This window comes from Alosa sapidissima, chromosome 2 (genome assembly GCF_018492685.1).
Source record: "Alosa sapidissima isolate fAloSap1 chromosome 2, fAloSap1.pri, whole genome shotgun sequence".
NCBI classification, from domain to species: Eukaryota; Metazoa; Chordata; class Actinopteri; order Clupeiformes; family Clupeidae; genus Alosa; species Alosa sapidissima.
This window is the reverse complement of record NC_055958.1, coordinates 7602719-7626919: the sequence shown is the minus strand read 5'-3', so window position 1 is coordinate 7626919 and position 24201 is coordinate 7602719. Positions and strand designations below refer to the sequence as shown.

The 24201-nt window shown below is 41.2% G+C and overlaps 1 protein-coding gene across 5 annotated transcripts in view; it reads right to left on the bottom strand.

Moving 5' to 3' along the window:
• The window catches only part of armc8 (armadillo repeat containing 8), a 273575-nt gene that overhangs the window by 46213 nt on the left and 203161 nt on the right, over window positions 1-24201 (bottom strand). For all 5 annotated transcript variants that reach the window (XR_006024507.1, XR_006024506.1, XR_006024508.1 and 2 more), the window contains exon 17: window positions 13817-13966. Coding sequence is in view for 2 of the 5 variants with exons in the window: in XM_042067501.1 (XP_041923435.1) it covers window positions 13817-13966 (150 nt within the window). In the remaining 3 variants the exon portion in view is untranslated. The remainder of the gene's footprint in view (window positions 1-13816; window positions 13967-24201) is intronic.

The window sequence follows — 24201 nt, the reverse complement described above, 5'->3', positions numbered from 1 at the left end:
TAGAGGGTCCCTAAAGCCAAACCGAAGTATCCCGAGGTCTTTATGTGGTCGGATAGAGAGTCCAGAATGAATTTCATCAAGCCAGTACCTTTCCGGAAATGTTGCCATCTTTGCTGCCATCTTCAGGGGAAAGTCCGTAGGAGTCGATTGCTGAGTGTGGAGTAACATAACACACTCTGGAAATTCACAATTTCGTCGCCGTTTTTTTTTTTTTTTAATAGTCCAGTCCATACAACTTCATTTCAATTTCGAAAGATATTGGTATAATTGACCCATTGCTAAGCCCCACCCATTGAACATAGATAAGCCAAGTTCAGCGCCATCTGCACTTAGACAACTTCAGCCTAAAACACATAGGGCCCTTATAGCACCCAGCGGATCTTGGTGCCAAGTCTTGCTAACACCCAATGATGTGATGATTTTTCTGGCAAGTACTCGAGTTCACTAGTTGTCAAATTAAAGGAACCATATGTAAGATTGTGGCCAAAACTGGTACTGCAGTCACTTTCAAAATACTGAAGAGCGGTGTATCCCCTCCCCCTCCCCCCTGACTCGAGGTTGCCAACCCGGATGGCAAAACACTACTGACTTTGTGATTAGTAGATAGGTGGAGGGTGGCGCATCAGGCCAAAACACAACATGACATGACAAAACACAACATCAACATCAGTTGAGGGCTGCAACTGCCACTTTTTAAATGACAATATCCTGGCCGGACTACTGTTGTCAGTGATATAAGTATTTGAAATGAACATGATTTCTTCATGTCTAGTGAAATATCAGGGCCATTTTATGATTAATTGAAATATTTTTCTTACATACGGCTCCTTTAACATTGCGCACACGGGTGTGTCTTTGGAAAAAAAAATAGGTGTGGTCAGACGCATAATCAAAAATCGCTATTTTAATGTTACTAAAAATGATACAGGCAAGAAAACCCTGGTTTAAAGTGAAAGGCGCATCCAGCTATCTTAAAGAGCAACTTGCAGGTTTATTTCAAAACTGAATTCAACCTCATCTTGTCTGAAAATGTCTAAATTGACGAATAATATGTTTGGGTCATTCCACACCAACTCCAAGCCACCCATGTACATGACACCACTCAGATTTTGCTGAAAAGCGGGGAATATATGTCTTATGTTACCAAACAAAGGAATCTGAAGTTTCAGGTCAATATCTCGGTAATAATAACGGTTTGCCTGTGGCGTCCATTTGAATTTCGGGTGCCACGGCCCTAATTGACACATTGTAATTTCACATTTCATCTTTTGCCATTTTTGGAAGCCCATAACGTCTGTTCTAATAGTGGTAGAGGGTTGAAAACTGATGTGGTAGTTCATTGTAGCCTGTAGAATCAACATTCTGTTTGGGTGAGAGGTGGGTCACCAAAGTCCAAAAAAATGTTGATGGCATGTGTGATTTTTCACTTTTTGGGTAGCCCTAGCACCACAATTAATGATCATATTTATTCTAAACAGGATTATTTGTTATATGGCAGAGGTGACTCTTTTGGAACCCCATATTTGGACCCCAAAATGACCATGTGGGCACTTGATGATCCTAATGGGATTTATACCAGATAAAGATACATATTTGTTCTTTCTTTTAACCCTTAGAACCCTAAGCTGTTTTTAGGGCATTTTCACTACCTTTATTCATAAGGATTTATTCTGGTCATTGTAAGTGCCACACACACATATTATATATTGTTTTTTTCAGCAGAGTCTAGGCTATCCAGATCTGCCATTTCATGTATCAGTACTAGCATTGATTTTATTTTGATTTTTAAAGAATTAAAATATAAAAAGCGTATTATAAAAATTCTTATATTTCGAAATGTATCTCACCACAGCAAGCCCATAGCTCTACGTGCATTTCATGTGTGTGTAGGGCAGACTGTCCTGAATCGGGCAATATAATTGCCATGTTGGAGGGATACTCGGGCTGAGCAATTTACAGAAATATGTGGTGTGTGATTTACGGAAATAAATGCCATTTTTTTATTTAGTGATGAAAAAGGACCTTTCTGCGCTCCATATCTGTGACACGAACTGATCTGACCTGACTTGACCCGAGGTTGCGTGTTAGCCTGCATGTATGCACTCATAATGATTCTCAACTTTTTACTGCATTGCCATCAACAAAGTAAAGGCAAAAAAGATGTTTCTTTGTTGAACAAATTGGGATGCAATGTGAGCCTTGAATTGGATGCCATGCAGGAATTGGCTAGGATCTCAAAACCGGATTATGAACATGCTTTGCCATAGAGAAACACACGATAGCGTTGGATTATAAACATAATTTGCCACAAGAACAGACAAAAATGTGGAGTAAGTCCAGCTATATGAAGTTATTATTTTGCTGTCACTTCGTCTGAAGGACGTACCAGAAGGATGTACTTGGTATCAAATGATAGCTCTGAGTCTCCTCTTTTATCTGACATGCGTGGCATATCTATCCGATCACAGGTCCGCGAGTAATTCAAACAAGAGTAATGGGTGTGCTGCGTTGGTTTGTGTACATGACGTTATTATTTTGCAGTCACTTTGTCTGTTTTTATAAGCCAGAAGGATCGATAAACATGGTACCAATGGATAGCCCTGTTTCCCCTCTTTCATTTGATATGCTTGCCATATCGATGCGATCACGGGTTCGCGAGTAATTCAAACGAGAGTAATGGGTGCGCAGGTGAACGCAGAGAAGTATAGACTGTAAATATGATACAATTTGATTTAATTTTATGATTTTTTTTTAAATTTTCATACTTCAGACAAGTGTGTAGTCTCTTTGGAAAGTGTCAGGGTTTTCCTATCAAATGTTTCCTTGCTTGAGATACACAAGACACAATACAATACCTGCACAACGCAGGTACTCTCATTGTTAATGTAATCAATGCATTCAAACTATTCTATTTACTTTATTAACATTGTGTATCAGGGGTACTATTATTGTTTCTCCGCTTCTACAACTTTCTCTCTTCATAATGTCACTCTTTTCATGATATTTCGTTCTTCATGTTGTTCCTCTTTTTCTGTTGATCTGAGGGTCATGTCCAGGTCATAAGTCTTCTATCTTTTCGCTCTATCTGGTTTATGAGTTTCGATAAAAACATATTCTTCCTCTTTCTTCTAATTCTATCTCTTCGCTCTGTCTGGTTTATGAGTTTCGATAAAAACATATTCTTCCTCTTTCTTCTAATTCTATCTTTTCGCTCTGTCTGGTTTATGAGTTTTGATAAAAAACCATATTCTTTCAGTGTTAATGTAATCAATGCATTCAAACTATTATATTTACTTTATGAATATTGTATATCAGGGATACTATTATTGTTTATCCTTTTCACAAAGTTTCTCTCTTCATAATGTCACTCTTTTCATGATATTTCTTTCTTCATGTTGTTCCTCTTTTTCTGTTGATCCAAGGGCCATGTTCAGGTCATAGTCTTCTTTCTGATGTTCTGTCTGGTTTATGAGTTTCGATACAAACAGATTCTTCCTCTTTTCTTAGTCCTCTTTTAATGTTCTGTCTCGCGCATAAGTTTCAATACAGACATGTTCTTCCTCTTTTATGAGGGCATGATTGTACATGCTATGAATTGATGGGTTGGCTGTCAGCACAGGGTGAGGGTGAAGTTCCAGCTGGTCGAAACAAACAACAGAAGAGCGTTTAACACAATACCAAATACCATAAAAGGACCTGAAGGCCCAGACAGTGGCAATGACACGTAAGAATGTAAAAAGGGGACGTGGTTTCCACCATTGTAAAACGTCGCCTGAGCATTAATTGGCTGAGCAGCGTTCTGGTGACGTCCCAGGGAGGAGGCGCTCCGGGGACAGCCAAGGGCGTGTATCAGGTAGAACTTAGCCAGCGGAGGGTCAGATCGATCTCAGCGAGGGTACCAGCTGGTAACATTGCCTTCACCCTATTGCATTGACTCAGACTCAGTTCAGCCATTGTTTGGATTGTGTTTTCATTGCAATACGGTAAATAAAGGAACAACAGTTTAGCTGAATTCTGTCTGCGTGGTCTCCTTCGGACGCTTGATTCCTGAGTGCTGATTGGTGTTTTCAAAAGGTAAATTGATTCCAGAGTGCTGATTGGTGTTTTCAAAAGGTAAATTGATTCCAGAGTGCTATTTGCTACAAAGTACAAGAGAGTGGAATTTTCCACGACAGATTTTGAGGTTCTACCGAGATTTGACACAGGATTACCGGGGGAGGCAGTTCCGCCCTGGGTGAAGCAGGTTCCGGCAGTTTGGGTCTCCAAGGGCCCGAAGTAGGCAATTTTGCTTACAAATAGGGAGAACCTTACTGTCGGCGCCAGTGGGTAAGCCTTGGGACGGGGCGGCCTCGCCTAGGTCCTCAAAACAATAGTGGAGACACAAGGACGGAGATTGGGTTGAACTGTTGAGTCCAAAAGCTTTTGTATTGAACCATTGATTCCAAAAGTTTTTTTTTGTGTGTTTACAGATAACAAGGTGTTATACTGTAGTATATGGTATTCCTCTGAAGGTCAGGGAAGATAGATAACAAGGTGTTATACTGTAGCATATGGTATTCCTCTGAAGGTCAGGGAAGGCAGATAACAAGGTGTTATACTAGCATATGGTATTCCTCTGAAGGTCAGGGAAGGCAGATAACAAGGTGTTATACTAGCATATGGTATTCCTCTGAAGGTCAGGGAAGGCAGATAACAAGGTGTTACACTAGTATATGGTATTCCTCTGAAGGTCAGGGAAGACAGATAACAAGGTTGTTATACTGTAGTATATGATAAAGCGTTTTATGTTGAACAGGTTGATTCCAAAAGCGTTTTATGTGTTTATGTGACTTGACTTGACTAGACTTGACTTGATGACAAAGATAGCAAGGTGTTATATCAAACAGATAACAGGTTGCTATACTGTAAGGTATTTATGTGAAAGGTCTCTGTGGGATAGAAAAGACGAATAGCGCGACTAGGTCGTAACAAACTAGCTGCGAGTTAAGCACACAGAGTGGAAAAAAATAAAAAAAATAGGACAAGCCCACAGAGGGCTGAAGTAGAATAATTATTATTTTTTTTATCTTAAACTGTTTGTTGACTGTGAGGATACACTGATGCATGTAAGACACATACATTGAGGATTGTGGAGCTTGGAGGAGGAGACAGGGACATCAGCATCCAGGAACTGGGACTAACGTGCCCATCGATAGAGTCAGCTGCTGGAGCATTAATTGGGAGCCTGAAAAAATCACATGCATTGGACCTGGATGTGTTGATAGAGCTACTTAAGTCTGAGCCGTGTCCCTTCTCTTATGATTTGCTTTCTGACCCCTTTGCTATAAAATTGAATAGAGAAATAAGAAAGGAAGTGGCAGTTAAAAGTGCAGACACGACATTACAAGTCCCAAAGAGTTATATCGGAATGCACGGTAGGGGAGAAGGAGGAGACGCACTTTGGTGAGCGTGAGCGCCACAGCACAGGGGAAGGTAGCCAGGGTTACCGAGGTGAACGCAAGGCCCGCCATTGACCAACTGTTTTCCCCACCTGAGGAGGGAAAGCGTAGGAGAACTAAAAAAGGAGAATTAAAAAGGAACCATTACTGCCGATGCCTTACAGTTGTCTTGCCATAATATAGTTGTGATATGTGTAACAAAATAAATGTGCTTGCTTTGATAAAGGAATAAAATATAGATTGCTAAGGCTTATAAGAGTATAAGTATAACCGCAAACCAAATAAAACAAGCGAGCACCATTGAACACAGACATAATAGAAAAAAAACAGGAAATAACTGGCTAACTGCCTAGCAGAAAGAGGAAGGACAGACTTCTTGTTTTCACACAGCAGTGGCAGCCTGAACACACACACACACACTTGCATAAACAAAACCAAGTTTGAGACCTGCCTTGAGAAGGCCTGCATGGAAACACAAGGCCTGCATGGAAACACAAATCAAGATGAAGGGTCCCACAATCACTGAAAAGGACCCCACCAATAATACATGAATAATACATGGTCCATAACCTTTATGCAACGAGACAATAAGTGGCAGTTATACATAAGAGATAAGGAAGGCCAGATAAACGACGTCCACCAGAGCGATAATTATATAGGACTGATAGAGAAGGTGGAATACCTAATAGTAAAGGCTTACCCACTCGAACTGGGCACGCCTATGGACACAAGGAGTGACGACAGTGACACGTCAGACTAACCAAAGCAGTAATAGGGAAAGACTGGCGATTCACCAGACAAACTTAACAAAAGGGCCATAAGGGTATATGGAACAGAGGGAACAAAACGTGAGTTGGACCATAAGTATCACTCGACACGAAGAAAGAGGGTGGTGGCTGAGCTTTAAGGATGAAGAAGGCCAGGAATATAAAGGGAGTCGAGTCCAGCTCCCCGTACATTGTCCGCGGTAGGGGACCTTGGTGGACGCAGTAATCAACACAGTGGGCGACTGGGGCCCCTACCCACAGCAGGAAGAGAAACCAGACTGGCCACAACACCAAGTAGCTGGCAGCAGAAACGAGGCGGTAGAGAACCATCACACAGCTATAAAAAACATATAGGTGGGAAAAACTTATGGCGGGGCAGCTCAAAGTGCTTTACATTTGGAGCATGTAACACAATAATAGTCAGTCAGTCATTATCAATCACTTTCACTTTTCTTCATTGTTGTGGCCGTTTATGATCCAATCAGCAACATATCAGAAATACTATTATACTACTATGGATATATAAAGGCTTTGCTGACAAATGCCGAGGCTAACAAATGCTTAGGCGCCGTTGATGCGGACTCCAAGCAGCCAGCCTTAGCTTGTTCTTAACATATGTCGCAATTATTTAACTTTTAATTATTCAACACAGACATTCAAGACTGGCTCAGCAGATGTAGAATAATCTGAAAAAGTAGTCTACAGGATAAGATGAGTTAACAAGGCTTTCCTATACAGGTATGTTTATGTTTTCATATCTTTAAAAAAAAAAAAAACTCGCCTGCTTGATGTACAGAGGCAGGGTGTTCCATAGTTTTGGGGCATAATGGATAAAAGCAGCTTCTCCACTTTGCTTGTGGAGCACTTTGGGTACAATTAAAAGATTTGAATCTTTGAATTGGATGATTAAAGTTTCCTTTGTGATTGATAAGGTATTAAAAGATCAGAGATTTATGAAGGTGCTATGCCATTCAGAGCTTTGTAAGTAATTAACATAACCTTAAAATCAATTCTATAGGAAACAGGGAGCCAGTGCAGTTCAGCCAACACAGGGGTGATGTGTTCTCTCTTCTTGGTCTTAGTTAAAAGCCTAGCCACAGAGTTCTGTATGAGTGCCAATTTCTTTAGATGTTTTTTGGGAAGACCAGTGAAAAGTGAATTGCAGTAGTCTAACCTGCTTGTGATAAAGGCATGAAGTTTTTCTGCATCTAGTTGAGTTAAAAAGGGCCGCACTTTGGCAATGTTTCTCAGGTGGAAATAGGCTGCCTGAGTAATTTTACTGATATGGGGCTTAAAACTTAACTCTGCATCTAAGATGACACCGAGGCTTGTTACTTTTGGTTTGACCTGGTGCGCCAAGTTCCCCAGATTACTAAGAACAATGTCTCGCTTTGGTCCAACCAAAAGTAGCTCTGTTTTGTCATAATTAAGTTTCAAAAAATGTTGCTCATCCACTGATTAATTGAGGTTAGGCATGCAGTGAGGGAGCAAAGGCCATCTGGGTTAGTTGGCTCCACAGAAATATACAATTGGGTATCATCTGCTTGGTGTGGAAGTTTACATTATGCTGATTTATGATGTTTCCCAACGGAAGCATATATAGGGAAAAGAGCAGGGGACCAAGACAGCTCCCCTGGGCCACACCAAAAGGCAAGTCATGTTTTACAGACACATGATCTTGACTGATATAAAAATCTCTGCCAGTAATGTAGGTTTGAAACCAGTTTAGAGCATTATCAGAGAGACCCACCCACTTCGCAAGGCGGTGAATTAGGATGCTATGATCAATGGTGTCAAATGCCGCACTCAAATCTAGAAGAATAAGGATTGAGACTTTGTGTCAGTAGCCAGTCTAAGATCATTGACTATTTTTACTAGAGCCGTTTCTGTGCTGTGATTTGATCTAAAACCTGATTGGAATTTTTCAAAGATACTGTTTTCATTGAGGAAGGTATTTAACTGATTACAAACGACTTTTTCAAGTACTTTGCTCAGGAACGGTAGGTTTGATATAGGCCTGTAGTTGCTCAGATTAGTATGGTCAAGATTCGACTTTTTAAGTAAAGGTTTCACAACAGCGGTTTTAAAAGCAGTTGGAAATATACCTGTTTCTAATGAGGTATTTATTACCTTGAGAATAAAGGGAGCTAAGCTATCATGTACATTTTTGAGGAATCTAGTAGGGATTGGATCCAAAGCACATGTTGAGGAGCCGGTTTGAGTTATAATTTTACTAAGGTCAGATTGAGTAATAGTGCTAAAGAACCTTAATTTTGGGGGGCTGTTTTTGGGTCTACTATGAAACATATTACCTATGTTACCAATAGCCTCCTTTATAGAAATTACTTTGTTTTTGAAGAAGTCTGTAAATTCTTCGCATCTTAGAGATGGCTCTGATGATGACAGAGCCCCCACCAAAAGACATCCAACAGGTCTACTAGATTGGCTAATTGGAGCCCGACATGGAACGAATGATATTCTCCAAATATGGACACCAAATAAGCGACCTCGGGTAGCCCGGGGCACGTACGCCCACAATGTTTGTCACGTGCACGGCGCACAGTGGAAGCAGAGAGATTTAAAAAAGAAAATCGGATGGTAGCCCCACCCAACACCTGGAACAAATTCAGTTATTGTTAGCTGCAATAATGCGACAAAAACTACTGGCAATTTGCAAATGCAAGGCACACTGTCAGGTGCAGGATCAAGGCCCGGCTATCGCTGAAATGCCTGATGGAGGAAGAGTGAGAGTTGTCAACCCCATAAACCAGACATTGAAAAACAACATTTGTAAGATCAGCCTTAGCTCATACCTAAATTTGGTGGATGCGCTGCCGATTGTACTGATGAAAATGCATTGCTAAAAGAATCGCACAACCCATTTGACACCACACAAAATGGTGACCGGAAGGGCCTTGCCCACCCCACGAATCAGTGGGGACAGACAACCCCCTCTAGAGATACTAGAGGACGAGATAAGCAGTTACACTAAACAACTCTCAAGTTCACAGGGCAATCTTCAATGAACAAATGAGCAGAGAAAGGATCCTGGAGAGGACTGAAGAATGGCCCATACGAGTGGGAGACTGGGTGTACTTAAGGGTGTTCAAAAGGTCATGCCTCGACCCTAGAGCAGAGGGACTCTATAAGGTCACCCAGGCCACTCGGAGAGCGGTAAGAGTTGAAGGATCAGATTTGTGGTATCACCTTAACTCGTTACAGGGCGGTGCCACGCAGAGAAGAAGAGTCGGGGGACAACCGAAGAAGGCCAGGGACCACCGGGGCCCCCACCAGACTCCCTTGGGGAGGATGATGGTGGTGGGGAACCGGGAGGAAGACCGAGTACGAGTGGGGATGCGACAGGGAGTATGCTGCCGGCTCCTGATAATGGCCCTGGGCCTGGCGTGCCTAGGAGAGATGGTGTTTTCCCTCCCTCATCTGTTTCTGCAGGTGCTGGGGATGATTGGAGCAAACCAGGGCAGAGTTGGAGAGGTGGGTCACCGCCATCCAGTGCTGAGGCCACTCCCGAATCCCAGGTATCCGGAGACGCAGCAGCTACCCCTTCTGCTGACCCCGCGACCAGTTCCGCCTTCAACCCTCTGATCATGCCCATGCCCGAAGGAGAAAGTCGCACCAAAGCTGAAGATGTACCGACGGAGGCACAAAGGGAAGAAGGGGAAGCAGCGCCATCCCCACACCACAGAGCGTGTGACACCATCGACGGGGTTGACTACTACACCTTTGAACAAAACTCTAGCGCTAGACTGGAAGCAACCGACGAGGAAGAACACGTCGACTTCATCAGAACAGGTGGCCACCAGCTACGCCCTCTTCTCAACCCCCTTGAACAATAATACATGGTCCAGGGAATGGAAGAAGAGCTAGAGGAGATTCGGTTGGGGAAGGCGAGGAGGAGACTGATGGCCTTCCTCCGCCTCCAATTTGGCAAGTATAGGGATGGGGTCCTGCGAGTCGCCCATCCCTAACACACAACACTGACTCACTTGCTTACACTCACACAGATACACTGATAAGTAACCCACAAGACAGGAACGGGCACGCTCGGGTGACAGAGGCAAAAGATAAAGTCACGGGTGATGGGCCAGACACGAATTATCGTCCCAGGGAAGCCATAGTGCGATAAGACAGGGTGAAGTTGGGAATGCTTTGCATAGGTAACTTAAGTTTATAGAGGACTAGCCCTCACTCTGCAAGGACATCCAGAAAAGTTGGATAGTATTGCTTGCTCGGAGGTCATTGTGTACATGACATTGACTCCACTCCAACCCGCTGTGTGTCAACCCCGGCCCACCGGTGGGTGTGGCGGAGTTTGTGGCCCAGGCAGCGCCTGAGGACGGGTAAGACCCTATATGGCCAGCCGGGCAACCTAAGGCAGGGCGCTGCCACAATGCCCCTACTCCAGTGAGGCGTGCACTTGCGGCCGGTGACGCCCACAATGGCCCGAAAGGGGCCATGACATCAAAGAGGGGTGAAGGACACACCGAGGGGAGGAGGTTTGAAGTGTGCAGGCCGAGAAGGCCAATCTATACTCCCGCAAGCAGAGATACAAATATATATATATCCAGGTATAGTCATGGGCTTAGTTTATAGACGTAGAGGAACTGGACCCGAGAACCAGTGATGGGTGGACCCATGAAATCGTTGCGAAATTCCAATTTGGCAGGATGGCCGTTGCGACCCACATAGATGTATAGAGCAACTAGCATAATAGTCGCTTCTAGGGGAAAAATCCGTCTCGGGCCTCAGCCTATTGGAAGTTCTACAGAATCGGGTTCCCTGTCACCAAGTCCGAGCGTCCCAGATCCAGTTAGTCACACAGCTCATTGCATAGTCAACTGTCATACGTAATATTTTTCTGATGATGATAAAACATGCTTGTGTGCACCTAGATTCGGGGTGTCGTGATGGTGTGTTTGGTCACGGCACGCCCAAATGTTTAGATCTGCTTCTGCTGCATAGTGAGGCTATTTTAGCCTCAAAGGAGGGAATATGTCGGGGTTTTCCTATGGAATGTTTCCTTGCTTGAGATACACAAGACACAATACAATACCTGCACAACGCAGGTACTTTCATTGTTAATGTAATCAATGCATTCAAACTATTCTATTTACTTTATTAATATTGTGTATCAGGGGTACTATTATTGTTTCTCCGCTTCTACAAGTTTCTCTCTTCATAATGTCACTCTTTTCATGATATTTCTTTCTTCATGTTGTTCCTCTTTTTCTGTTGATCTGAGGGTCATGTCCAGGTCATAAGTCTTCTATCTTTTCGCTCTGTCTGGTTTATGAGTTTAGATACAAACAGATTCTTCCTCTTTTCTTAGTCCTCTTTTAATGTTCTGTCTCGTGCATAAGTTTCAATACAGACATGTTCTTCCTCTTTTATGAGGGCATGATTGTACATGCTATGAATTGATGGGTTGGCTGTCAGCACAGGGTGAGGGTGAAGTGCCAGCTGGTCGAAACAAACAACAGAAGAGCGTTTAACACAATACCATAAAAGGACCTGAAGGCCCAGATAGTGGCAATGACACTGTAAGAATGTAAAAAGGGGACGTGGTTTCCACCATTGTAAAACGTCCCCTGAACATTAATTGGCTGAGCAGCGTTCTGGTGACGTCCCAGGGAGGAGGCGCTCCGGGGACAGCCAAGGGCGTATATACGGTAGAACTTAGCCAGCGGAGGGTCAGATCGATCTCAGCGAGGGTACCAGCTGGTAACATTGCCTTCACCCTATTGCATTGACTCAGACTCAGTTCAGCCATTGTTTAGATTGTGTTTTCATTGCAATACGGTAAATAAAGGAACAACAGTTTAGCCGAATTCTGTCTGCGTGGTCTCCTTTGGACGCTTGATTCCAGAGTGCTGATTGGTGTTTTCAAAAGGTAAATTGATTCGCATCTGTGCAAGTTAAACAATGGAACCACTGGAGATAACGTGGGTAGCAGCAACAAACAACGTAGCCTTTTTAAAACGATGAACGAAGCGGACTCTTGCTGTCCATGAAAACATACATACTGATACTAGATCTTGTTAGGCATGTTTACGTAAGTTAGGCTAATGAACATGTTGCATTCTATTCAGCCTGATTATATCATTCTTTAACCCTTAGAACCCGATTGACGCAAAGTGCGTCAAAAAACACACCCTTTCTCTCTGTTACATTGCTGTTCATCGCAGCGAGATGAAACCTTTATTGCATGACAGAGCAGAAGTGGGGCTTTCCAAAGAGACTACACACTTGTCTGTACGATCAAGCATATCAGATGATAGAGGGGACACAGGGCTATCCATTGGTACCATGTTTATCGATCCTTCTGGCTTATAAAAACAGATGAAGTGACTGCAAAATAATGTCATGTACACAAACCAACGCTGCACACCCATTACTCTCGTTTGAATTACTCGCGGACCCGTGATCGGATAGATATGCCACGCATGTCAGATGAAGGAGGAGACACAGAGCTATCATTTGATACCAAGTACATCATTCAGGGTTATAAAACAGACGAAGTGACAGCAAAATAATAACTTCATATAGCTGGACTTACCCCACGTTTTTGTCTGTTCTTGTGGCAAAGCATGTTTATAATCCAACGCTATCGGGTGTTTCTCTATGGCAAAGCATGTTCATTATCCGGTTTTGAGATCCTAGCAAATTCCTGCATGGCATCCAATTCACGGCTCACATTGCATCCCAATTTGTTCAACAAAGAAACAACTTTTTTGCCTTTACTTTGTTCATGGCAATCCAGTAAAAAGTTGAGAATCATTATGAGTGCATAACACGCAACCTTGGGTCAAGTCAGGTCAGATCAGTTCGTGTCACAGATATGGAGCGCAGAAAGGTCATTTTTCATCACTAAATAAAAAAATGGCATTTATTTCCGTAAATCACACACCACATATTTCTGTAAATTGCTCAGCCCCAGAGTATCCCTCCAACATGGCAATTATATTGCCCGATTCAGGACAGTCTGCCCTACACACACATGAAATGCATGTAGAGCTATGAGCTTGCTGTGGTGAGATACATGTCGAAATATAAGAATTTTTATAATACGCTTTTTATATTTTAATTCTTTAAAAATCTAAATAAAATCAATGCTAGTACTAATACATGGAATGATCTGGATAGCCTAGACTCTGCTGAAAAAAAACAATATATAATATGTGTGTGTGGCACTTACAATGACCAGAATAAATCCTTATGAATAAAGGTAGTGAAAATGCCCTAAAAACAGCTTAGGGTTCTAAGGGTTAAGCTACATAGCCTGTCTCCAGTTTTCCTCAACTTGACTAATTAAGAAGCGATAATAGGATATTTGACCGGCATATCATCAAAATGTCCAGAAAACGAAACCTCTGCCGGTCACTTTGACCGGCACCATTTTTTTCTAGCGGAAACTCTGGTTTGATTACCCAAGCAAACAGCATAGCAACCGGTTTATTTGACATACCAACCACCATTTGTACCCTAGCAACGCCCTAGCAACCATTGTGATTACCCTAGCAACAACCTCGCAATTATTTAGCATAGCAACCACCATGTGAAAGGACGCTGAATATATGAATCTACATGACTTACCACACGTGTTGACAGCAGGTTGCGAAGTAGGCCAAGCGTCTTCATTAGTACAATTGCATCAGCATCAGAGAGTAGGCAGAAGAGTTGGTCTGTCCCTAATGACCGTAGAATCTCTATTTTCACCTTCTGATCTCCTTGAAATGCCATGTTCTACACACAAAACAATCCAAACACAGATAACACTGCATGAAAAGTGTGATTTACGTCAGTATGCGGCACTGTAGATTGTCGTGGAAGGTCAGGTTAATGGCTATTCACGGCAGTTTGCAGGCAATGCCGAAAACGGCCATGAATTGTTAGAAATTGACATGGGCCTTGCTTGGCAGTCGTACCCCCATGACCCCCCTCCTCCTAGGGAGGCTTTAACATGTAAATGAAAATGCTGTGAGCTATACAAATGCAAATCAGGTTGGCAGGGGGAGTGAACTGTGCATGCTGGCATGACTGTGGCCTTTGGTCTTGCTTAAACAGTGGATGTGTTAACCACACAACTCCCAGCAATACGCTCAACAGGCAGAAATGATGCTGGGTGAGATGTCTGTTCCCTGCAAGCTCCAATAATGTAACCTGACTTAAAACAGTCGATAGACTCAAGTTTAGATTCGGATTTTCCCTTCACACCAACACAATGAGAATTTCAGAGGCAAATATATAAATGATTGTCTTTATCACTGTCTTCATTCAACAAAAATATATGCAGAACTGCCTGCCAGAAAGAACCGCCAGTTACTTACAACCCCGAGGCGGCAAACAGCCAGTTCACGGAGTTGTAGCTTTTGGGCTGCTTATGAGCTACCCATATGTTGTGTGGGCAGATCCTCGCTTTGCACATAGTTGTGTGTTTGCTTTAATAAAGCTCTTTCTTAGCATAAACATGTTCCTGGCAAATGTTCCTTTCCTCTATAAATTCATTCATGTCCTTGATGGTAATAATAGTGTAGCCTACATAGGATAACAATGACATGAATAGGCTATACATCATAATAAATATGAATAAAAAAATAAAATAAATAAAAATATATATATATATATATACATACACTGTATGTATATATATATATATATATATATATATATATATATATATATATATATATATATAAAAACACATACACACACGCATTATTATTTTTATTATTGGGGTTTACATTTATTATGAGCCAGGGTGACCAATACATGGATTTCTATGGAACGTCACGAAAACATGCGTGCGCAACCAAGAGGCAGAAAGCAGCATAGAACAGCATAGAGCAATGCAAAAGAGCAAAAGAATAAAATTAGTTTTTGTGCTGAAAACTGCACCAATTCGAAATCACGATGGTTAGAGAATGTTAAATATGTTCAATATCCCTAACAGAATGCATGTCTTCGCCAAAAATGACAAAATACGATGTTATATTAATAATCCAAATGATCGTCAAACTTTGAAATATAGTCTGAAATGAGATGTTATTATCATTGAGACAACAGGGGTATACAAAAAAATCAGATTGTAGCTTACAGCAGTCGACTATTTAGGTTAAGTTTATAACGTTGTGGACGGCCACCAAGCGTCTTCTGCCTCACGGCTGCGCGCGCATCTAATTTTGTTGGTAAACGGGAAACCCGTGTATAGTGACAGATTTACCAAGCAATCACGAGTGATTTTTCTTGTCTGAAAGTTGTGGTTTCATCCAATACTGAGTAAGGAAATTCAAGCCTGGCCTGGCCAGGTGTGGTTTTGCTGCCAATCACGAGTGATTTTTCTTGTTTGAAAGTAGTGGTTTCATCGAATACTGAGTAAGGATATTCAAGCCAGGCCTGGCCAGACGTGGTTTCGCTGCATTCATTTGCTAATTAGAGGCATTAGCACTCTGCGAGCTCTCCACATACGTCATAGTACGGTTATGACAATTTGTGGCACAGACAAACAAACGCGACATTCGCGGGTTGCAAATTGTCTTTCACTTTCACATAAACAAATGATGCGTGTTGAAAATATATGGCTGCAAGCAGTGATGAGGGGGTCAAGTAAATCAGCAGGCCAGAGTTGCCAAGGCAACCTGATGCTATTATGTCAGAAAATTGCTTTTAGCACTCACAGCAAGTTTCATGTCAAAGACTGTCTTAGATATAAGGTCACATCCTTATACCTGCTACAGATATAGCAAGTTTGGACAAACTATCATGTAATCATGGGTAATTAGATCCCTAATCCCTACACTCTTATTCCATTCTCAAACCCTCAATTCTCAAACTCTCAATATCTGCATTGTACTGGTCTTATCAATGTGTTTTACTCTGCAGGGTAATATGCTTCAAAAAATCAATGCAAGTATTAACACATGAAATTGTGGCAGATCTGGGTAGCCTAGACTTCTAAAACACAATATATAGCATGTGTGAATCTTAGGGCCACTATTATTCAACCTCTATATGCTCCTACTTGGCTAAATTATCATAAATAACACAAAAGGGTCCAAAGCAAAGGATATTGTTTCAACAGCCACATGAAAGTAATAACTAAATCAGCTTTTTACCACATCAAAAACATTACCAAACTTTGAGGGCTGATGTCAAAACATACTTTAGAAAAACTCATTCATGCATTTATCTCCAGTAGGATTGATTACTGGGCTTTTTTACAGGCCTTCCTAAAAAGACTATCAAAAAGCTTCAGATGATACAAAACGCAGCATCTTGGGTTCTCACGAAAACTAAAAGAATTGACCACATTACTCAAATTTTTTAACTGACAATTATGCTAATTAACAACAACCTTAATAACAACCTTTCACCATGAAACAATGCTTTATATTTATTTTAGACCCAATCAATATGTTTTAGATAGAGCTACCACAGTGCCACCTGTGGTTGTGTAGAGTAACCTGTGGTAACTCTATACAAAACATATTGATCTCAATGGTGCCCATGTTCAGGGAAAGTAAAAAGTAAAAAAGAAAGATTTGCATAAGACAAGTCAAATTGGTGTTTTTAAAATAAGGGATCATGGAGAATAAAGAAAACAATATAAAAAATCTTGTGAAGTCTGCTGTTCAGACCCTGAAGGAATTTATTTTCTGTTCATTGCTTTTTGTGAGAGTGTTTCTACTTATCTCAGTAAGGAAAATAAATCAACAGCCTATGTTCAGTACAAATATGTCTTCTGAAGGCCTAAACAGAGCCCAGCCAAAAACTCCAATAACATTTCGATCAACTTTGAGGTACAGCTATGACCATGCAAGATCATCCAGACCAAATGTGACAATTTTGCTACATACTATTCCTATTTATGTACCAGCATGCTTTGACAAAAAAAAGAGGCTGAACAAAATCGACACCCCCCTCTCACTGTCAAACTGGCTGTATCTTGGAAAGTACTGATCTTACATAAAAGTAATTTTACAGTGTCTCCTGGGTAACATAGGTACACCTGGTAATATTTTTTCTGAATTTTTTGAGACCTAAGTGCATGGGCCCTTGTTGAATTTACATGGAATGACCCTACAGTATGTCCACATTGTCTCTCCTAACATGGAATATTTGTGGTATCGGGTCTCAGGCAAAGAGGGCCAAAGTGTTTGACCATTTAAATAAATTCACCTGAAAAAAACTCACCTGGCAGAATCTGATCGCAACAGAATCAAATCAGCTCAGTATAATCAGGTATTTTTTTAGCAAATTACAATACAAAACAACGAGGAGTCTGAATACTTGATTCATAAAAAGATTTCATTTACTCATAACACTACTATCGCTGACACTGAAGGGTGCTATATTATCATCAATATCTCAATAGACAATAACCCAATTACAATAGGAAATATATATGGTCCAAACTCAGACGATCCAACTTTTTTCCAGTCCTTTTTCTCTGCCATATCAAACCTGACCGATTGCCCAGTAATAATTGCAGGAGATTTCAACACAGTTACTGGTTAGCGCTTCGGACTTGTAACCGGAGGGTTGGCGGTTCGAACCCCGACCAGTAGGCGCGGCTGAAGTGCCCTTGAGCAAGGCACCTAACCCCTCACTGCTCCCCGAGCGCCGCTGTTGTTGCAGGCAGCTCACTGCGTCGGGATTAGTGTGTGCTTCACCTCACTGTGTCTTCACTGTGTGCTGAGTGTGTTTCACTAATTCACAGATTGGGATAAATGCAAAGACCAAATTTCCCTCACGGGATCAAAAGAGTATATATACTTATGCTCCCTGATCTCCAATATCACCCAGTCAACAATCCATCTGATTATCATAAGCGACCACGCCCCTGTCACAATTAAATGGACAAGGACCCGTACACACAAAACAACACCCAGATGGCGCTTCTCCTCCAAGATCCACAATTTGACGCCCTTATAGTGGGCATTCTTTCTAGAAATGAATGATTCTCCAGAGTCATCGCCTTCTCTTCTGTGGGAAACAGGAAAAACAGTACTCAGAGGAATTATATCATTTTCAGTCCACAAAAAAAAAAAATAGAAAAGGAAAAGGAAACACAACTAGAACAAAAAATCAAACATCTCGAAAACATTACCATGACCAATCCAACAGTCGAAACTCGAATAAATGAGATAAATATAAACCACAACTCAATGAAATAATTAACAAACAAACCCAATTTTTAAATACACAGATTAAGACAGGAACACTTTCACCATAGCAATAAATCTGGCAAATACTTGGCAAATCAAATAAAAAGAAGCAAAGAACTAATTGAAATGAATCAAATCTTGAATCAGTTTTACAACCGCCTCTACTAATCAGAAAAAGAACCAGACAACAAAGAAATTAACCACTTTCTCAAGAACATTAATCTACCCAAAATTGACAAGGACCAAAAAAACTAATTAGAAATTCCAATCACAAGATGAATTCCATGCTGCGCTTAAATCAATGCCAAATAACAAAGCAACAAAGCTTCCCTGCCGAGTTCTATAAAGACTTCTGGTCAATGTTGGCTCCACTTCATCCGAATGATAAACGAATCAAAACACAATTCTAGACTTCCGGCAACTTCTAACACAGCTTCAGTTTCGCTCCTACTCAAATCCAATAAGGATCCGACCCTGCCATCGAGTTACAGACCAATTTCATTAATCAATGTAGACAACAAAACCATCACCAAAGCTCTAGCAATCAGATTATAAAAGGTCATTCCATCCATAATTCATCCAGATCAAACAGGTTTTGTTAAAGGCAGGCTAGCCGCAAGTAATACACGCAGATTGTTTAATATTACATATCAATGTACAGCCAAAAAAAAACAACACAGTCGTCGTCACATTAGACGCCGAGAAAGCATTTGACAGAGTCAATTGGAAATTCCTGTTTTCCACATTAGAGCGGTTTGGCTTAGGGGACTCATTCATTAATTGGGTTAAACTATTACACACCTCACAGTCAGCCACTATCACCACCAATGGACTATCCTCACAAAGCTTCACATTGCACAGGGGGACTAGACAAGGATGCCCACTCTCACCTCAATTATTCACTATTTTCATTGAACCTTTAGCCATACGTCAAGATACGCTCATCACAGGCTTTAGGACCAAAAATATGCATCATAAAATCAGCCTCTATGCAGATGACATACTACTGTTCCAGGAAAACCCTTTAATTTCAATTCATGAAACAATCAAAATCATTAACTCATTTGCCAATATACAACCCCAAAACAGAGAAGAAGTCTTAGGACATAGACAACATATCAAATGTTGAAAATGAAAATTTGGACTATTTCATGGAAAGTAACGTATTTTCCGGACTATAAGTCGCACTTTTTTTCATAGTTTGGCTGGTCCTGCGACTTATAGTCAGGTGCGACTTATATATGAAAAAATATATAATTGAACATGTTTTTAAATGTTAATTTATATTAACTGACATGAACCCTACGTGAAACATTACGTCTACAGCCGCGAGAGAGCGCTCTCAAATGCACAAGTCCTGTGCACTTTCAGAGGCCGTTTACACGACACCGCCGGGTGGATTTTCTCTTACGCTTTCACACCTTTAACGACTCCGGCAAGAAAAAACCTCGCGTGTACACACAGAGGTGTAACCGGCTAAATGTGCTGTAGTGCATATGCCAGACCAGTCGATGGCGCCGCTGTGCAGAAGCATCACGATAATTTTGCGTGAATCGCGTAGAAGAAAACATTGTTGAAACAGTTTGTTAAGCCAGAGAATGTCTAATAAGTGCTCTGGTTAAGCAGTCGCATGAAATAAGGAGACTACAGACAATTCGGGTTTCAATTCAACTGTTAAACTAATAAAGTTAATTTTCAAGGTATGTGACTGCTATGTGAAATTTCAAATGCTTTGCCTACGCATTGCATTAGGTCTGAGCACCACTGGAGAAAACACTTACATGCAGTAAGCTAATGTTTAACTAAGTTAAGCTAACGTGTGCTTCTAACTTAGCCACTAAAAGCTGATAGGCTACATTGTGCACATAAATCATGACAGGGGAAAGAAAAACATTTTAATATGATAAATAAATGGTTTGGTTTGTTTTGACAAGCAACATGTCAGGTCGAGTGCCGTGGCTGAGTTGAGAGGTGGGGCTGTGTCAAAGATCCTTGATTACTAGCTCGTCATAAAGTTCCTGGCTTCGCACCTACAGGCGTCTACATGGCGAAAGTTAGACGGCGGTTTCAAAAGCTATCGGTTTCAGTCTCCTAAACTGCCGGCGTCGTGTACATGCAAGGCGTAACTGTTAACAAAACCTCACCGGTTTCACAAAAACCGGCGTCGTGTGCACGGCCCCTCAGTCAGAGATTAGTGCTTGCACTACCCTGAAACACACGCGCATACCTAAATCGTCAAATTATGGCAGGGATTCTATTTATAGCCTGGCCTCAGATTTGGACAAATAAAAGCCAGAATAATTTTGTTTCAATTTAACTCATAAAAGAGCTCTTCTTAATATTTTATATTGTTGGTTGGTATTGTTGCCAATGAAAAGTCATTTACACCATGAGTCTCCAACACGTTGCTCTCATTGCTCTCGAGCTAGTCGCATGCCGCACCCTTCTGAGCTAGAGGCTGAAGCCTACATTTAAACACAATTGTTGCTGCCAGGCATCAGCCTATGAATTTTATAAAAAAGTAAATCATGCATAATTTAAAAAATAACTACATTTAGGCTATCTTAGACATCTTTGGCTATACGGAATAAGGTTTCCCTTGCAGCACAGCACACGAATGAATGAAAGCGCGGATACCTTATCTCGCAATAAGTGGATGGCAATCGAAATTCCCGACACTATGAAACTTAATAGTAAGCCATTAAATACCCCACAGATTTCAGTGGTCATCAGTCCCGATATTTAGCAATATAATCAACAGTCCGAACGTAAATTAAATCTCAAATTAAACATCTGCTTTTGATAGCCTACCCATGCCGCTCCAAACGAAAAGTAGGCCTATGTCTCACAATAAAACGCAAGAAATAAGGACTATATTATAGCTGACTCGAATACAAGCCATGGCCAAATAAAGGTGCTGTGCTTTGCGCAGCCTAAATTTGAGGATTTACGAGTCTCCTAAACATCCCTCACCTGTTATCTAGACATGCATGAAAACATTTGAAAACAAAACGCACTGCCATGTAATATTTGATCGCTGTTTTGCTACTAATTATCTTTCACGTACAATGTGCGCTCCGTGTCTGTAGCTGTCTGTTCACGTCCGCAATCGAACGTCAAATAGAGAAGTCATCCATGTTCTCTACGTTATAGCCTAGGCGGTCATGCTTCTGTATTTGCAAAATTCCTGACGGTTCCTGATCGCTAAATGTTTGTTTTCCTTTCCTGTCGATAGCGGTTGATGTTGAAGCACCTAGGCTACAGTATAATTTGACTTCAGCGGTGACAAATCCTGCTGAGAGAGAGAGAGAGAGCAACGAAAAAAGAGGCACCCCCAAAGTGGTCCTGCGCGCGCGTGTGTGTCTCTGCATGGGGTTCAATTGAAGTCAGAGTTGGGCCGTCAATAGTCCCGCATTCAGGCCGCTCCATTATTATATTAATGTCAGACAGGGTACAGGGTAAAATGTGTGGGAATCTCTCGCATTATGATGGCTAGATTTGCGGGACTTTTAAGTAATAATTATAAGTAATAATTTATTCGCAATAGGCCTACCCGCAATTCCGCGCTGGAATTTAGACCCTTTTAAATGTGCATCTTTTTTTCTCTCGCTCTCTCGGAGGTGGCCAGCCAAGCAATTGTTCTGCTGTATGCCAGCCTGTGCCAATATATCGTACAAAATGATTGATTGTATTGCATTCTCCACATTTTTAGCTAAATTTTCATGTACCACATCAGCATTTGAGTTCAGTGATTTTTTTGTAAATTGCTTTACAATTAGCGTCGGGCCTTGTCAGCAGCCTTCGGCTTGCCTCTTGCCACTATTCACTCCTTCTTCTTCATTAACATTCCCTGTAGAATTCTCAATATTTTTGGCCTCACTGTGTACAGTTACATAGTCTGTCTGTTCTTAGTCTTGGATTTTGTGAAATACATTTCTAAATATCACCTGCTTGCTGCAGCTTCGGTCTGCACGTCAATTTAAACCCGCATCTTTTTCTCTCTAGAGCATTTAATCTGCTGCCAGCTTGCATCTCCACATCGTCCAAAATGCTTGATTGCATTGCATTCTCCACATTTTTAGCTACATTTTCATGTACCACATCAGCATTTTTGTTCTGTGAATCTTTTGTAAATTGCTTTACAAATACCGTTGGGCCTATAGGCCTATCTTTTCGGTCACGTCTAAAACTGCATCTTTTTCTCTCTCATGAGCATTTAATCTGCTGCCAGCTTGTGACTCCACATCGCCCAAAATGCTTGATTGCATTGTATTCTCCACATTTTAGTAACATTTTGGTGCACCTCATGGCATTTTCTTTCAGTGAATCTTTTGCTTTGCAATTACCTTCCTGCCCTCCTCTTGGCTGCCTTCACTCCTTCATCTTCATTAATCTTTTTGGCCTCAATAATCCAGTTACATAGTCTCTGTTTTTGGTTTTGGATTTTGTGAAATACATTTCTAAATAAATGCGACTTATAGTCCGGTGCGACTTATATATGTTTTATGACGCATTTTTTGACTGATGCGACTTATACTCAGGAGCGACTTATAGTCCGTAAAATATGGTATATGTTCCTATTGAATTCGATGCCAGCAACATGTTCCAAAAAAAGTTGGGATGGGAGCATGTTTACCAATGTGCTGCTTCACCTCTTCATTTAACACAATTTTGTAAATGTTTAGGAACTGAGGAGACCATTTGCTACAGTTTTGAGAATGAAATGTTGTCCCATTACTCCCCGATATAGGATTTCAGTTGCTCAACAGTATGGGGTATTCTTAGTAATGCTTTTTATTCCATTATGCACCTAATTTGACAAATCTGGACTGCAGACATGCCATCGTAGCACCTGGACTCTTCCTCTATGGAGAAATACTATTTAAATATGTGCAGAATTCATTTTGGCATTGTTTTCCTGACATATTCAAGGTCGTCCCTGTAAAAGACATTGCCTGGATCGCAGTATTATGTTGATCAAAACCTGTATACATCATTCAGAATTGATTGTGCTTTGCCAAATGTGCAAGATGCCCATGCTGTTGGCACTAATGCTCCTCCACGCCGTCATAGATGTTTGGTTTCGAACTGAGCACTAAAACAAGTTGGATAGGTTGGATACGTGAATAGGCCCTCCTCTTTAGCCCAGGTGAGTCCATGATTTCCAAAACGAATGGCAAATTTTGATTGGTCTAACCACAGGACCTTTTTCCACGTTACCTCAGTCCATTTTAAACAAGCTCAGGCCCAGATAAGAGGGTGGTATTTTCTGTATCATGTCTCAATACAATTTTAGCTGTTACAATTTTGGCTGTAGTTTTGGAATTGAGTATCAAACTGGGCACATAGACAATGGTTATCAGAGGTTGTCCTGAGCTAATACAATGACAGGTCTGGAAACAGGTCTGGTGTTGATGCAGTGCCATCTGAGGTCCAAAAGACCACGGCCATCCAATTTGTTTTTCAGCTATTTCCCTTGTTTGCAAAGATTTCTCTGGATTCTCTGAATGTTTAAACAATATTACGTCCTGTAGATGATGAACTCCCTAAATACGTCACAATTTTATGTTAAGAAGCATTAAAATGACATTGTTTCATCATTTGTGCACAGGTTTGCACAGAGTGATAAATACCCCTACATCTTTAGAGACCCTGCCTCTCTTGGATGCTCTTTTTCATACCCAATCCTGTTGCCAGTTATCCTAATTAGTTGTGAAACATTTTTTCTTTTCCAGAATTTTGTTACCCCCGTCCCAGCTTTTTTTGAAACATGTTGCTGGTATCAAATTCAAAATTAACATATATTTTCCATGA